The sequence below is a fragment of the Danio rerio genome, chromosome 8 (genome assembly GCF_049306965.1).
Source record: "Danio rerio strain Tuebingen ecotype United States chromosome 8, GRCz12tu, whole genome shotgun sequence".
Lineage (NCBI taxonomy): Eukaryota > Metazoa > Chordata > Actinopteri > Cypriniformes > Danionidae > Danio > Danio rerio.
This window is the reverse complement of record NC_133183.1, coordinates 16,732,009-16,749,551: the sequence shown is the minus strand read 5'-3', so window position 1 is coordinate 16,749,551 and position 17,543 is coordinate 16,732,009. Positions and strand designations below refer to the sequence as shown.

Genomic DNA, 17,543 nt, shown 5'->3' with positions numbered 1-17,543 from the left:
ATGCAGACTAAAATAAATCAAACTTTTGATGAATTGTTTTTTTTTTTATTGCTTTTGATCAAATAAATGCAGTTTTGGTCAAGATACTTTATTCAGAAACACGTACAGTGCTCAGCATAATTGAATACACCCCATTTTGGAAATGAATATTTGTATCCATTTCTCAGCAATTATATAGGCAATGTATTTTGGTGCATTTAAACAAAAGATTTTTTAAACGGATATATTTATTAAATAATATATTAATCACAGAACATCTTTAGAAATAGGAAGGTAATGCATTCAAATACATGTAAAATATTGGAGAAAACTTACAACATTTCAAATTACTTTTATAAATTGCTTGTTTCTCTTGATTTATCCTTTTTTATCTTTTTTTTTTTGAACTTGTGTTGGATATTTTTCTATTACATGAATTTGGGTGTACTAATTTTGCATTATTATCATAAGTTATTTTGTTAGATAAGCTCAAGATTTGGCTTCAGTACTGACTTATCAAACGTATAAGCACAAATATAATACTGTAAAACATCCTATAGAAAATATTAACTTAAATGATAAATTTGTGAGGGGTGTACTCATATATGCCGAGCACTGTACACATCTTAATTATTCCAAATTCAAAATAAAGTTATCAGTAATTTAAAAATGAAATAATAAAACTTCCAGAGCGATATTGTTTCAACAGTTTCTTTATTCATTATTTACATCAAGTGTAACACTGAGGAAGGACTTCACAGTAATATACTATTAAAAGTGAGCTTTAAATTAGAATCACACAAAATATACTTTTTACAAAACAGAAAAAATACTGTTAATCTGTCAACCTCTGCCTTTTAATCCCTGTTAAATTCACATATTCAAAATTAAGAGTGTTTCATTTTCATTGCACTTGAAGGACTTGAGAGGTGGCCTTTGGTATATAAATTTCTTCAGCACTTAAAATCTGACCTTACAAATAAAAAAAAAAAGTGAGTTCCAGGTTTCAACATAAAAAGGAGAACAATAAATAAATAAAAGTGACAAAAACGAAATTCGGGAAAGTGAAACAAAATGGAAAAAGCACTGATGTTTGATGAATATGACAAATAAAATACAGTACAAAACATGCTTTGCACTGACGCCTCGTGTGGCTTATAAAGCATTACTTACAGGAGAATTGTTCCTCTTTACATGATACAGTCATGTCAATAGCTACGTTTCCATCCACCTATTCTATGCGCATTTTGTATATGCACATAAAAAAACAGTAAATGCAAACACCAAGATGCGCATACATACTGAAAATGGCCATAAAACCTATGCGCATCACTGAACAGGATAAACTGTTTATTCGATAAAAATATGCATAAACTATGATGGAAACACTTTTACCCAAACAAATTTTAGCATACGCATAAATACAAAGTCACGTGATTTTGTTATAAGAGATCATGTGATGAGAGGGTGCTCGCTGCAGAGCCATTTGAGCAGAGCTGAGCTCCAGCGAGGGGGAGCATGAGCTCTCGCTCCTCCTCCTGTAAGCTGTTTTAATGCGTACACCAACAACACCCCTAACCCCTGTGACATCACTCGTAGAAGAAGTGCAAAAAAGGTGGAGCTCAAGCTCAAGCTCCCCCTCGCTGGAGCTCAGCTCGCCCAAATGGCTCTGCAGCGAGCACCACTTGCGTAATTGGACAAACCAGCAAGCCGAGAACATGGGAAAACATCTGAAATGTTGGTTTGGTTATTCTAAAACACCTTAACCATTTCAGTATTAGTGTTACTACACTCAGAAATAAAGGTATGTGAGTTGTCACTGGGGTGGTACCTTATCAAAAGGTACAAATTTGTACCTAAAAGGTCCATGTTAATACTTCAAGGATACATATTAGTACCTAAAGTGTTCCTTTTTTTAGTTCAGTTTAAATTTTTAGTTACTAATATATACTTTTGAGGTACCAATATGTACCATTTAAGTACAAACATGTACCTTTTGAAAAGGTAACACCTAAAACAATTCCCGTAGCTTCTTCCACCACTGGTTTTTACTGTTGATATTTGGCACCAGATCAGATCAGGAAGTGATGATTTTGATCGCTTTCATCTGTTGGATAGAAACGCTGCGTTATTCGCACAACTTGTATGCGATAATCCAGTTTTGCGCATTTTTGGATGGAAACATAGCTAATTTGATTAATTTATGGAAGAACATTTAAAACAAAACCTTCTGATTATGGCTAAAAAGACCTAATTAAAATACAAACTGTGATGTTAGGTGAAAATGAATGGGAGAAAAAAATAGCTGTTTCACTACAAAAAGGAATTTAAAAAGGCAAAATACTCCCTGACAATCATGTAAAACTGACATACAAAACTCTTCCCCCTCAGCTTGCTCACCAAATATTTCCAGACATAATAATAAATGGAATAGATGACCTGCACGTGTTTCAAAGACAAACTTAAATCAAAAATCTTCCCAATGTGATTACAAGAGAGGTTTTCCTGACCAAATGATGAGCTCTTTCTGTAAAATCAGACCAGACTTCAAGCACTGTTTTTCTTTAGTAAAGGACAGATCATTGCACTTTTTCCTTTTCAAGCTGGACACCTCAAATCCCGAGATATCTGACCAGGACAGTCTAAATGATGATAAAGGCTTGAAAAATTCCAATTTGCCACCTTAAAATCAATATCGAACTTTTGAGAGCAAAACACATTTACATGAACAGAACTTTAACATGACTCTGCAGTGCACAGACATTGAATATCTCACAAAGGCACCATGTAATATCAGAAAACATTGCCCATGGCAGAAAAACAAAGGGTAAAGGAGTTAGCGTTGGCAAATGATTCAGAGTGGCAATAAAAAATTCCAAACAAACATGATGCATGTTTTTCCTGCTGCAGTGAAACCGTCATGGAGAAGGGGGAAAATATTTCTTCCTTTATTAATTCCATATTTCATACCCTAGATAGTGAATTAAGGCAAGGCAATAAACATTTATGTTTAAAAATGTGCTCCAGTGTAATCGGTACAAATCTTTCTCTTTACATTTCAACATTGACATTGCAGGGTACCCACAAAAATCTCATTTATGCAAATTCTGATAGAAATCTATTATTTTTATGAAGACTCAGAAAATGTGTAACCATTTGTGTCCTGAAGAAATCTCTCTTTTAATTGTTTCTATTTGAGAAAAGACTGAAAAATTAAACGCAATCACACACACGCAGTCACACACACAAACACACACACACACACAAAACAACATTCCTGTTTTTAACAAATGAATACATTCATAATGCAGATGCAGAGATGGTGACCCTGACACCAAAATCTCACCACAAGGACACAAGTGAGCATGACCTTCCACAGCCTGTTCGTGGGTATCAAATAATATCTACAATATCATAAAAATGCCTGTGCTTTGAATAAAAATAATTTAAAATTCAAGTTTACAAATGGCGACATTATAAAGTGAAATCAAAATAAATTTACAAATCAATGTGCTAAAGCAATTGCAGTTTGTGTTAAAAGACTTGGCAATACTTGTGTATGTAGTGTTGCTGCTAATGTTGGCACACTATTCACATCCCAAAATAAATTCCTTTCCACAAATCATAATTCCCCCATAGCAAATCAATAAAAGTTGAGAATTCTTGAGAACTCGAGAGACTGAATGTAGTTTTGTGCCATCTGGCTGATGGGGGCATTATTGAAAGGCCACGGATATAGAAGGCCAAATAGGATCCATGTGGTGACAGACCCAACACCATTTCAACTACGCCACACAAACCACTATGAGCAACAATAACACATGGACCATGTCGAAATAAGGACCAGTTACAAAAAGATCTATAAAACTGTCAAGGGATATCAAAAGCTGGATTGTTCAACAAATGTGATCAAATTAAAAATGACAGTATGGGATGTAGAGAGATGCACATGTAATGGCTAAAATGAGATGTGCATTGGATTGGCTGTGTTTGCTGCATTCCACAGTGTTTCTTTTAAACTAGCAATATTATAACAAAGCCATGAATGATTTCTTAATTGTGGGCATTTGTATGTTTCCACTGACATTTTGATGCAATGTAATTTGTTTAAATGTGCACTGAATATCCAAAAATTGAATTGAAATCTTTAACATAACAAAATGGACCATTAAGTAGACCAGTTATGGTGCAGTTGGCTGACCCAAACCTGTGTAACCCCAGTCTTTTTGTAAAAACTGATTCTCTCATATCAAGATAAAACTGCAAATATTGATTAAAAAGAAAATTTTGTCAAAAACAAAATTGTATTTTGGTTGTGACAAAAAGCTTATATACAAAAAAAACTCTGTTCCCAACTGGCAATTTCAAGGAGGAAGTCACCTGTAAACAATAAAGAGATAGAGCGAGTGTGTTTGTAGTATTTTTCTGAGGTACTTCTTAGAGAATGTTCTCTGCCCCCAACATTTAAATAAAACTAGATTGATTTTGGGAGGTTAAAAAAAAGAAAGTCTCAAGGGGTACAGGAGGAGGAGGAGTTTTGGAAGGTGTAGCTACAGGTAAACACAGTGGCTACCTTTGAACAACATCACTGATCTCTTTAATGCACATGTGCAAGTTGTCAAGAGCTGGGCTGGTCCCAGGTCCACTAAGTCCCACTCCCCCACCCGTAGAGCAAGCGCGCAGCTCCTGTAGACTCAACTCCAGTTTCCCTACAGCCTCTCGAAAGGCAAACTTATTACGTGTCTGTGGGATGCAATCAACATACCCCGAGCAGTAGTCCAAAAGTTGGTGTCCCACATCCAGGACCTGGCTGCTGGACGAAAGCTCGGAGTTACCTTGAAGAGCACTACTCAAACATTCAGCACATTCCAGAAGAGCTTCCTTACTGATCTTCTCAAGAGGGATCCTTTCTGTCTGCTGCCGAGTCCGTCTAAGAGTGGGTTTAGCTGAAGTAGGGCCTGGTCCGCCACTTGAAGCACCATTAGCCAACTTGGTTTGGGTGGTGTTGTTACTCGAGGGAACTACAGGGGCTGGAGGCACTTGTGGTGGTGGTATTGACGGACGTGCTCCCCTGACTTCTCTTCCCGACCTTTTGATGGTATCTCCATTGACCTCCATGTTCCCACTGACCACTTCGTCAGCTGCATCGGCACTGTAGGCGTGTTGGAGGGAGCGTAGCATGGGCGGTGGGGGAGGTGCACATTTTGGCTTCACCAGACGTGGTCGGTCACGATCCCCACTATCGGACAGTAGTTTGAAGCGGTTGCCCTGAGAGTCCACGCCGACTAGGTGTGCATCACCCGAGCTGTGCTTTAAAGTCGGGGAGATCAGCACTGGAACTTTGTGGTTATGCAGATTGACAGAACCAAGGGTAGAGGTTTTGGATGGAGATGACCAGCCTTGCCTGTCATCTTGCCCATCTTTCCCCCTTGTGTTTGAGTCCGATTCTGCCTCTCCCCCTACACCTGGTGCCCTAACTCCACCTGCGACCCCTCGTGGCAAGAGTTTGGCTTTGGGACGATCCCGTATCTGAGCTGTACCTTCGTCAAGCTTTCTCAGGATTGCATCTGAAGGTCGTGTTGCCCCATTTTCCGGTTGTGAGGTGGTAGAAGATGTGCGTTCTAGTGGAGGTTTGCTACGGTTTCTTGGTAACGTCAATGCCATGCGTTCTAAATCTGGCAACCCAGCAGACATAGAGGATGTTGAGTTGGAGCGAGGGAATGGCTTGGCTCCACTCACTTCGTCTATTCCAGAAGACTTACCAGTCCGCAATCCTAGAGTTTTTTTAATAAGGCGAGGGGTGAAAAAGCCCGCTAGGCTTCCCCAGCTACTGCTGCTTCCCACTTGACCAGAAGTTGCTCCAGAGTTTGAACTTGAAGGCTTTTGCCCAAATGTGGCCCCACAACAGCGGGACTGCACATGATTTCCCTCTCCGTGAGATGGAGAGAAACTCAATCCATCAGTCTGAGGCAGAGGAGGAGGAGGACCTGAAAACCCAGCCGTGGGCTCATACTTTTTATGGGGCTGGGTCTCCATCTCCCTGAAAGAGCTGCTCCTCTTGGGAGGCATTGGGAGGTTCTGCTGCTGCTGAGGTGAGGATGTAGCAGAAGAGGAGGACATGGACTTCTTCTTCATGAATGAACTGAAGAAGCCAGCCTTCCGATCACGGGTGAAGGTGGTGTCCTGGCAGTCCTCCAGCAGGCTAGAGGGAGACTTATCCCGCTGTTTACGAGGCAAGGCTGGAGAGCTGCTAGAGCGGCCATCACCAACAAAAAGGGATGTTGCAAGACCTAAACACAATGAGACAACAAAAACCAAAGGCAATTAAGAGGCAGTAGTTGAAATATGTATTATGTAATGTAAACAAACAAACTAATCATTTATGTGCATTCTTATTTAAAGTTCTTGTTGTATGTGCTCACTACACAACATTTGCTTACATCCTTGAGTGCACAAATTTCATGTCTTGTCAGAGTGTGGTATGCTGGACTATGAAGTTAATATTTATTTTGGTATCCCTTTATTTTGATGGTACCATTAATGCATTGGTCTCAAACTGGATTCCTGGAGGGCCACAGCTCTGCACAGTTTTGCTCCAACCCTAATCAAACACAGCTGATCCAACTAATCAAAGTGTTCAAGACTATTAGACCCTATTAATCAGATGTGAGTTGGAGTAGTTGGAGCTAAACTGTGCAGAGCTAAGACCCTCCAGGAACTGAGTTTAAGACCATAGGTTTAATGCATTTTGTTGATTGTAAGTTACTTTGCAACTACATACAAACTAATTCTCATTTAAGTATTATTAGACTGCAAGGTTAGGGTTAGGGTAAGGGTTAATGTAAGTTGACAAGTACTTGCAAAGTTTCTTATAGTCAGTTGAATGCTTATTTGGTGGAGCAGAATCAGCAGATATTAACAAAAAGTCAACAAAATGTTCAAAAAGTACCATCAAAATACATTGATACCTTTATTTTTTTTACAGTTGTCTTGGCGTCCTGGTGTAAAACAGGGGTGTCAAACTTAGTTCCTGGAACACTGCAGCCCTGCACAATTTAGTTCCAACCCTGCTTCAATACACTTACCTGGAGGTTTTCAAACAAGACTGAAGAACTCAATTAGTTTGATCAGTTGTGTTTTACCAGGGTTAAAGCTAAACTGTGCAGAGCAGTGGCGATCCAGGAACTGGGTTTGACACCTGAAGTGTAAATGAAGGCTATAGTGTTATATTTGAAATCACCTGTTCTAGCACTCTACTGCTGACCCTCACTGTAAAATTTATGAACTAGCCTGCCATATCCCTTCATACAAGAAACCGTGTAATGTTTCTATGTATTCTTTTTTTGCTCATAATTCAAACATAAGAGGACATGATATTGGGCCAGGGCTGGCTCTCTAATTCATAGGGTAAAACCTTTTATGAGTGAGCCAAGATTTGTGTTTTATGTATGTTTTATATGTCCTGTAGCAAACAGGTGTGTAGGTATTTGCAATAAAAAGTGTATCAATTGATATGAAGGGGAAAAGTAAGTTCGTCCAAGGTTTAAGATACAGCCATACAAAAGGGTATTTTTGCATGCTTTAAAAGGTTTGATAACACGACAGAAAGATTATTTAGACCAATATACATATTAACATTCCCAAAATAAAATGTTTATTTTGCATAAACATTATGCAATTTCAATAAATAAAGCAGAAATATTTTTACGTAGAAAAAAAATAAAAATATTGCACAATATTCAATTCAATACATCAAAACTTCTTTTATTTTGAGTAATGGCCCATTTCCACTGAGTGGTACGGTACAGTTCAGTTCTTTATGCTTTTATAGTGGTTTCCACTGTCAAAAGGTACCTTAAAGTGAACCGTACCCTATCATTTTTGCGTACCCTTTCGAAAGGGTACCTAGCACAACAAAAGGCTACCAAAAGGGGAAGCCAGACAAACAACTGGACGCTATTGGTTTACAGAGATAAGTCACTCGCTCCTGCAACAAGCCAGGAGAATGAAAACAAAGAAACCGTCATTTACATTACACTGTAATAATTACACTGTAATAATAAATTTTATATATATACATATACATATATATATACATATACATATATATATATATATATATATATATATATATATATTAACGTGCCATGGCCAACCCGAGCTCAAAAAAATCTTGTCGTCATCTTAATGAACAGCCACTTTTGCTGCTTTTGTTTTACGAGGCCGTCTAAAAGTATGAGAGGTTTCGCTTTCTTGCTTGCACTTGCCGCATTTATGATTGAAATAACAAATTTCTTAAGCTGGTGATAATACAGTTTCAGAAACGGACAAACCCGAAAAACAAAAAAGAAAGGAGAAGCAAATGATTCTTTCAGCGAATTAAAAGTTGAACAAACTGCCATATTTCACCATTATTACCACCTTTTGGACTATTATGAACTCTAAATGATGGAATTACTCTCTAACAAGAGGTTACATGTGCTGGTGAAGAATAAAGACACAGATGAGGGGTTTGCCTGACTGGGCTATTGACCTTATTCTCCGCAGAAGAGCGGGCGCTGCCATTTGAATCTTTTTGGCACGAGACTTCCGGTCTCATTCACTTTCATTCATTTTTAGACATTAAAAACTGCTCGTTTCGCTGTTTGATGTTGCAAACTGATATTTCCTTGTTATATTATTCTACTTGGTCTGTATAGTCATGCAAACATTTGTTTGTAGAGCAAATAGTTTGACCGTTTTTTGCCGTTTATTATTTCTTGTCATTTCTCCCATAGGCGACTGAAACGGAAGTTCTAAGACAATCACGAAAACAGGCGCACTTCCGCATTTTAGAAAAAGGTCAATATGCTGCGTGTTGCTTTTGAAGCCAGATAAAAACTAAATGTTTGCTGTGTGTAGTTTTTCTTCATTTGGTAACAGTTCTGAGACTGTAAGGGGCTGTATGTGTTCATACAGAATATGTTGCATTTATAACGTTAATTGTAATTTAAACTTGCAGACATTACAGTAGGCTATTTAATCATGGATCTGCAGTTATAGTCAATTCCTGTTCATAGAAAGGTTAGTCATGTACATTTATACAGAAGTATTTTTGTGCATAAAGCCTCTGATTTGTGAGAAGTGCTTCTCATATGATATATGAACGACCTCTACAGCTTTACTTTGACATTTCCTCGAGCGAGGAACATTTTCTCGTTGACTGAAACTTTGTTGTACACTATGCCCACCAAAAGTACCAGTGGTACCCTTTTGGCCATGGAAACGCAAGCCTCATAAAGGTGACCCCTGCCGACTTGTACCATACTGTACCAATCAGTGGAAACAGGCCATTGGGTTAAACAGATTTGAGTCATAATATAGATGAACATGCAGTGGGTGAGGTGCTTGTGCATACTTGGGGTTTAGTAACATGCAGCAAATTGGGTCAAACCAGAATTAAATCAGATGCATTTACAGCAAGAAAAACAAACCATGAGTAAAAACTGTTGACTGTTTATAAACATGCGAGTCTTCTCATATTGATACACGTGAATAAAGACAATGATATAAATACAACACATAACTTTCTTAACCCAATCCACATTAAATATATTTAAAGAGGTTATATACTGGGTAGTTGTGTTAATCAATAAGGAACACCACTCCCATTCTCTTGAGCTTCTTTCTGAGCCGACTGAGCCGGAGTTGAGCCTGTATACCTGCAGGGCCGTGGGGTCCTGCCTCCTCCATATTCTCTTTGTTCTCTGAGTGTTTCTTCTGCCCACGAGACTTTGAGGGCAAGAGTGGCATATCAGGGCCGAAGGTGTGGGCAACTCCACTCTGCCCACCAGACGCAGTTTTACACAGCTCTTCAGCTACCTCTGTCAGAGAGAAGGGGCATGTTAATATCAAAATAGTATTAGTCAAATCTTCGTTAAATGTTCACTTGAATCCTCCACTTGTTTCAAAACATTTCAAAAAAGTTTTTTTCTTCTGTTGAACACAAAAGAATTTTTTTTAACAATTTTGAAAATCAAGACACCAGTTTACAACATACATCAGAATATCTTCTTTCAGAGGCATGCAACCATTTAAGAGTATGCGAGTACCTCTTCTACAGAGTGTGTCGTATAAGTATCTGTGGATTGTATGTTCATATTTTTTGTTTAATGTATATAACATAACTTATTAATATTTAATTATTTAATTTCATTTCATTTTCTTCCAGTTTTCCAGGGCCGGGTCACAGGGGCAGCAGTCTCAGGAGAGAACAACAGACTTCCCTTTCCCCAGACAGTTCCTCCAGCTCCTCTGGGGGTTACCGAGGCGTTCCCAGGCCAGCTGAGAAACATAGCACCTCCAGCATGTCTTGGGTCTTTCCCAAGGTCTCCTCCCGGTGGGACATACCTGGAACACCTCCCTAGGTAGATGTCCAGGAGGCATCCGAAACAGATGCCCAAGCCACCTCAGCTGACTTCTCTCGATGTGGAGGAGCAGCAGGTCTACTCCGAGCTTCTCCCGAGTGACAGAGCTCCTCATCTATAACGGTGCGCCCTGTGAAGGAAATCCAATTCGGGTATCCAAGATCTTGCCCTTTCGGTGATGACTCGAAGACCATGACCATAGGTGAGAGTATGAAAGATTCGAGAACTTTGCCTTTTGGCTCAGCTCCTTCTTCACCACTACGGAGCAGTACATCAACCGCATTACTGCTGCCGCTGCACCAATACCACTGTCAATCTCCCGTTCCATCCTTCCCTCATTCGGGAACAAAATCCCAAGATACTTGAACTCCTCCACCTGGGGATGGCAAACCACCTTTTTCCCCCAGAGCAGCATGGCCTTGTGGCCTAAAAAAGCTCCATGGCAGAGCATCATGGCCTAAAAAAGTATTTGTTTATTTTTAGGTGTAACTGTGATAACTTTTTGTGTATGGGGAAGAGTTGGGGCAAGTATTTGTTTTTATTTTTCTGTACAATATAGGTTAATAAACAGATAAAACATATACATATCTTCTGTGTGTTCAACAGAAAAAAAAAAGTTTTGGACTCAACTGAAGGTAAATAGTTGCACAGGAAATGTGATTGTTTTGCATTTGTTGTTATATATTCTTTGTTAATATTTAAAGTCTTACTGTCGAGTTTTTTCTGTGATTATTAAATGCATATGCCATTCAAAACAGAAGATACCTTCTGAAATGCTTGAGTCATGAAACATGGTTTCAAAGGCCTGATGAATCTCAGCAAATGAGGGTCTATCCAGTGGACTCCACTGCCAGCCTGCCAATACACAAACCAAACATGCTTACCTAATACCTCAAAACTAGAGTAGTATGCATGAACATAACTGAGGAACAATCTATTTGAAGGTTTTCGTGATACTCACAGGCTCTCATGAGCTCGTAGACTTTAGGAGGACAGCCTTCGGGCTGCTCCATGCGGTAGCCCTTCTCCAGCAGATCATATACCTGAGACAGGTCAATTCCTGGATATGGAGACATGCCGTACGTCGCAATCTCCCAAAGCAAAACTCCAAATGCTGGGGAAATTGAGAAAAATAAGTGAGCCATTCACAACAGAGGATGTTTTAGAAATTAAAAACAAACGTCTAACTGCAATCATCATCTTAAAAAAAAAAGAAATAAGAAACTAACCCCACACATCTGATTTGATGGAGAAGGTGTTGTAGGCCAGACTCTCTGGTGCGGTCCATTTGATGGGGAATTTGGCTCCCGCATGAGCTGTGTAGGTGTCACCCGTCATCAGACGGCTCAGTCCGAAATCAGCCACCTTCACCACGTGATTCTCTCCTACTAGACAATTACGAGCTGCCAGGTCCCTGAGAATGAGATGAAGAATGAAAATTAAAGTCAGCATGAACCGGAAGTTACTGAGACTTTAGTTTCAATATGTTTATGTACGGCTTTAATTCCCTCATAGCAAATTAACAGTAAGAGGAGCGTGGTTAAGAACATTGTGTCAGAAGCCGTCAAACTGACGTCAACAGAGAAGCACCGCCACTCCAAATGCCGATGCAAAAGGTCACATTTTGATTGAAGATTACTAAAACACCTTGTTTTTAGTAGATTACCTTTCACGGATTACTTATTCACCTAAAGAATAACAGTGCGTGCTGCAAAAGCTTTCAGCTGGGCTCACCTATGGATGAAGTTCTTCTTCTCCAGATACTCCATGGCGGAGGAGATCTGAGTGGCCATGTAGAGCAGCACCACAGCATTCACCTGGTCCCTTTCACACTCACGCAGGTAATCCAGCAGGTTCCCATGGGGCATGTACTCGGTCACAATGTAGAAGGGAGGCTCCAAAGTACACACACCTGAAAGGAGGCATCAGAAACAACCTATTAGGAACAAATCTAATTACATAACTTATTAATTGTCTTCTGTAGCAGAAGTATGGGCTTATCCAAAAGTTTGAGATACCAACTAATCATTCAATGCTTTTTCAAAAAATAAAAGGGGGAACTAACAACAATGCTAATAATAGTGTTAAGTGGTAATGGTAAAATCTCAGTTGTTCACCCAAAAATTGTAATATTTTTCAATAATTTTGTCTCTCAAGCCATCCACTGGATATACGACTTTCTTCTTTAAGATGAAACATTCTGGCTCTTCCATTCTGCATAATAGTGTTGGGTAGTTGCCATTTTTTCGAAACTATCCCATATGCGGCCAACTGGTTATGAAGCAAATCTCTGTGTTATGTTACGTTTCACATCTATTTTGTGTTTGTTTTCTGTTTTGCGTTCTCTTCCCTCTTTCGTTGTGTACTTATTCCTGTACTAGGTATGCGACCATTGGTTAAGAAGGCTGTCAATCACCATTATGACGCAGTCGGTGCACGTCTTGCCACCAAACTCCTCACTTGTGTCGGCCAGCCTGTTTATGTGTGTTTGTATTATTTTGTTGCTGTTGTTGTGTAGTTTGTCTCACGTTTAAGTGCAATATTTTTTAGATAAGTTTGTGCAGCTCAATTTAGTATTTATTATTGGGAAGTTGAACAAATGTTTCTGCATTTTTCTTTGGTTAGTTAGTTTAGTGGGTTGGGGTTTAGTTAGATCATTTTGTTATATTTATTTCGTTGTTTGGGCAACACTCCTGTTGTTCATTTAATTTAGTTACTTGAAATTACATTCTAAATTTCAATATTTATTGTTGATATGCTCTGTTTAATAAATTGTTAATTTGTGTTTCACTTATCCATCTGTTGTGTTTTCTCATTTTCACCCAGCACCATTAGAGACTCACTGAATGCTACATCTCATCCAACTAAACAACTTAAACATGTAACAGTTATTTGAACAAAAATATGTATTATTTTTCATTAATTTAAAATTATAAACCAAAAACACTGACTTCATCATGGACTATTTTTATATATATGACATTCATATGCAAGATGCATTTATAGCGAAAGCTCAGAGAAAAGATGCATCTCAACATATAACGTTATACAGCAACACTAAGCACACTCGATTTCTTGTTTGTCATCATATTCTGTGCAAAACAAATTGTGTAGAGTAAGTGGTTCCCATGAGACGTCTATATTCCAAGAGTTTCTGCTATGATAGCATCTTACATCGCTCATCACACTTTGAGTCGAAGGAAGTTGTTGACAAAGCACATTTGGCAGCCGCCAGATGTCAGTGGTTTGGATTTATAATTCAAAAATTAGGAAAATTTTTATTTCAATAACACACAAATCTGCTTTATAAGACATGAGGTAACCTCATGGAGGTGTATGGGTTAGTTTTATGGGATATGGGATTTTGGAAGCTTCAATAAACACTATTAAACAGAATGGAAGAGCCAGAATGTTCAGTCTTATTTAATTTAATTATTATTATTTTTAAATTAATTATAATAATAATAATTCCTATCATTCCCATAGCACTTTTCTGGACACTCAAAGCCTTTCCACATTGAAGGGAATCTCCTTAATCACCACCAGTGTGCAGCATCCACCTGAATGAAGTGACGGCAGCCATATTGCACCAGACCCCACACACCACACACCAGCTGATTGGTGGAGAGGAGACAGAGTGATGAAGCCAATTATGATATGAGGATGGTTAGGAGGCCATGATAGACAGAGGCCAGTGGGCAAACTTGGGATTTTTTTTAAATGTCCACAGAGAGTAAGGATCTCGGTTTAACGTCTTATCCGAAAGATGGACGTCTCATCATTAAATTGTTATTTATTTAATTATATTTGTTAAAAAATTTAAATCAACTCAGACTGTGATCATCTGACAGAAAAGAAGTCGTGTACACCAGGCATGGCTTGAGGATGAGGTAAATCATTGTGTTATTTTCATTTTTGGGTGAACTATTTCCTTTAATGATAGTTTACTCACCCAGTAACTGTACTAGATTGGGATGTTTGACCTCCTTCATGACTGAGGCCTCCTTAAGAAACTCCTCAACCTCCATGGTGTCCTCCTGTCCAATACAACAGAAATACATGAATGCAATATAACGAACAACCACTTGGTGGCAAACAACACCACATCAACAATCTTCTGCAAAGGAAAAATACAGCACGTGCTCATAAAACAGACCTTTAGTGTTTTTACAGCTACAGTGAGGTTGTACTTTTTCCAAACTCCAACGTACACCTCTCCGTACTGTCCTCCACCCAATTTGTGCTTCATGGTGATGTCGGTGCGCTCCATCTCCCACTTGTCGTGGATGGGAGAGACGCCGTAGACGGTGGGCTTGTTGCATTTGGGAGCAGGATAATGCAGAGTGGTTACCAGTCCATCCGCAACTGTGGAATGATGATGAACCAGCTCAGCTAACGTGCTGAAACGACTCTCTGCTGTCACATAGACCTGAAACAGAAAAGCTTTTTAATTTAAAGGGACAGTTTCCCCCAAAATTACATTTACTCACCATTTATTATTTCTCAAGAGGTTCCAAACATGGAACCATAAACTTACATAGTAAGAAAAACAAATATGAACTAAAATATAAACTATTTTTTTTGGAACCAATCAGATCTCGATCTTTTTTTTTTTTAAAGCATAAGACAGTTTTTATAATTTTGGTGAAATAATTCTGGTCAAATAATATCTTCTTTGATAAAAATAACAGAACCAAAGGCCTACTGTATATGACAGACACACAGTCAAACTAAAAACATGATGTTTGCGTTTCACTAGGCTACATTATTTGAGCATTTGTTATGACATTTTCTTTGAAATCTGTAATGGGCTACCAGTATTGACCCTAATCGTTGGTAAAATAACCAGACTTTTTAGCAAAGCCTGATATTTTCCTGCAGGTTTGACGCAGACTAAACTAAACTGTATGAGGCCAGTTTTACTTAATAAATATTCCTTTTACTGTTAATGACAATCCATATTGCACCCATCACTTTCCTTTTATTAATTTAATCAATTACTTTGACAACAATGAGCCAGGCTTTACAAACTATTTACAGCTCTGAAAGTATCCCCCTCGGAAGAATATAAACTCAGTTTGATGGATGAAGGATGAAGCGCTGGCCGATACCCAATCCAGCAAAAATATGCGTTATCGAACCGATATCCTATCTAAGTATTGGGATTGGTGCATTCCCTACAAATAGGGAATCCTTGTGGTCATTTTTTTGTTGGGGTGTCTGTTTGTGTGCGTCTGCGTGTGTCTGTGTTACAGGTTCGGCTGATTGCGCTGGGATTAAAAACACCTGTGTAAGGTTGATTTGCCCTGCTATAAGTAGCGTGTCTGTCTCAGACATAGTGAAGGCTGCAGTCAGAGTCTAGTCATCGCCTATCTTCCGTCTTGAGTCGGTCTTGGACCTGAGTAGAGCTAAAAATATGATTAATGAAAAAAGAAAAAAAAATTTTGTACCGCAAATGCGCTCATCTTCTTATTTGTGGTGACTGGTTTAGGTCTTAACAATTATGGGCTTGTCCAAGATCTGTTCGGGACCTCGCGCATCCCAGAGAGAATCATATCTCTACTTTTAGCAGGGAAGATCAACCATACACCGGTGTTTTCAATCCCGGCGCAATAAGCTAAACCTGTAACGCACAAACACACGCAGCCGCACACAAACAGATGCCCATACCCCAATGAAAAATGACCACAAGGGGTCGCCTCACTATGGAATTCAACGGTTACAGGTTTCTTACTTTCTTCAAAATTTCTGCTTTAAAATTCAACCAAAAAAGTCAAACAGGTTTGGAACAAAATGTTATGATATATCTTGAAAATATCAGACTTTCCCTAAAAAAAAAGCTAAGAACTTTTATGGAAGCCATTTATTGAATACTTTAACAAGAACACAGAAATTGAAGCCTAACAGAAACAGCCCAGATTATTTTTTCTTTAGTTTGTTTCTCCATTTTTCCCTTTGATCCCTTTGTCCCCCCTTTATCTCATATACAGTATAAGATTTTAAAAGCGGTTGTAAAAAAATAATGTATACTAGTGCTGCACAATATTGGAAAAATCTGACATTGCAATATGTTTTGGCTGCATTATATATAGCGAGATGAACATAATTTCACCAGATGATTTGAATAGCTCTATTTAGAAAGATTTTATTCAGTGAGAGGGACTGGGATGATCAAGTCCTTTTCTATGCAGTGCATCTGTTTTTTTGCACCAGTGTAAGAATTTTTGTGCCAGTGTAAAAAAATAAATAAAAAGAAATGTAACCAGGTTTGGCACAAGTGAAGGGAGAAAAAAAAATTACAGAATAAAAAATTTTGGGGTGAACCATCCCTCCCTTTTAGGCAAAAGAAGCACGATGGCAAAGTAAAGCTCTTATACCTTTCCATCAGAGGCCGTGTTGATGCGGTAATGATAGACCCGTCCCTCATAGCGAAGAGAGATGGAGAGCTGGCCGGGGCTGCTCTCGCTTTCCCGCACCAGGAAGCTGCCGTTGATCAAGCTACTGAGCAGGTACTCGGCAGCGCTGCGGGACACGGGCCCATGGTACCAGCTGTGCTTCTCCAGACTGTTTACGGGGGTGATGTAGTTACTGGGTACCCAGCCCTGGCCGTTCTTTGAGCGGACTTCACTCCATTCTCCATTCTGGTTATAACCCAACACTCGCAGCTTCTCTCCTGCAATCCCAAAAAAAAAAAAGAGTGAGATATACACACAACACTGTACATAACAAGACTTGTTACTCGGCCCTTTCGACATATTTGTGAATGTACTTTGAGTTGAGAATTTCAGTAATTCATACCAATGCATCTCCCTTCAATGGAATGGAATTAAAAAGAGATTAGAAAATGCGAGCTACAACAGGTCCATTGTTACTTTTCCAAAACATCTGTATCAGCTCTATCAATCAACAAAGAGCAGGTTTCTGTCTGTTATTCAGACTGAAGTACAATCTAGTATCCAGTTTGGAAGTCTAAACCAAAGCTGAAGTAAAGCTGCATGATACTGAAAAAAATGGGATGTTTTGTTTTCTTCTACATCTACACTCACCGGCCACTTTATTAGATACACCTTACTAGATCTGGGTTGGACCCCCTTTTGCCTTCAGGACTGCCCGGTGTGCTCTTTTGCTGCTGTAGCCCATTCGCCTTAAGGTTGGACG

General features: G+C 38.9%; 1 protein-coding gene across 5 annotated transcripts in view; it reads right to left on the bottom strand.

Moving 5' to 3' along the window:
- Nucleotides 1-1,909: 1,909 nt before the first annotated feature.
- Nucleotides 1,910-17,543, bottom strand: part of abl2 (c-abl oncogene 2, non-receptor tyrosine kinase) — a 68,342-nt gene continuing 52,708 nt past the window's right edge. For 4 of the 5 annotated variants that reach the window (XM_005166889.6, XM_005166890.6, XM_017357363.4 and 1 more), the window contains exons 3-11: nucleotides 16,763-17,058; nucleotides 14,542-14,814; nucleotides 14,338-14,422; nucleotides 12,120-12,297; nucleotides 11,615-11,799; nucleotides 11,347-11,499; nucleotides 11,151-11,240; nucleotides 9,681-9,842; nucleotides 1,910-6,269 (exon numbers count right to left, since the gene is read on the bottom strand). In XM_005166889.6, coding sequence (XP_005166946.1) covers nucleotides 4,549-6,269; nucleotides 9,681-9,842; nucleotides 11,151-11,240; nucleotides 11,347-11,499; nucleotides 11,615-11,799; nucleotides 12,120-12,297; nucleotides 14,338-14,422; nucleotides 14,542-14,814; nucleotides 16,763-17,058 — 3,143 coding nt within the window. In that variant the 3' untranslated portion in view covers nucleotides 1,910-4,548. The remainder of the gene's footprint in view (nucleotides 6,270-9,680; nucleotides 9,843-11,150; nucleotides 11,241-11,346; nucleotides 11,500-11,614; nucleotides 11,800-12,119; nucleotides 12,298-14,337; nucleotides 14,423-14,541; nucleotides 14,815-16,762; nucleotides 17,059-17,543) is intronic. The other variant, NM_001122705.1, reaches the window with a different exon arrangement.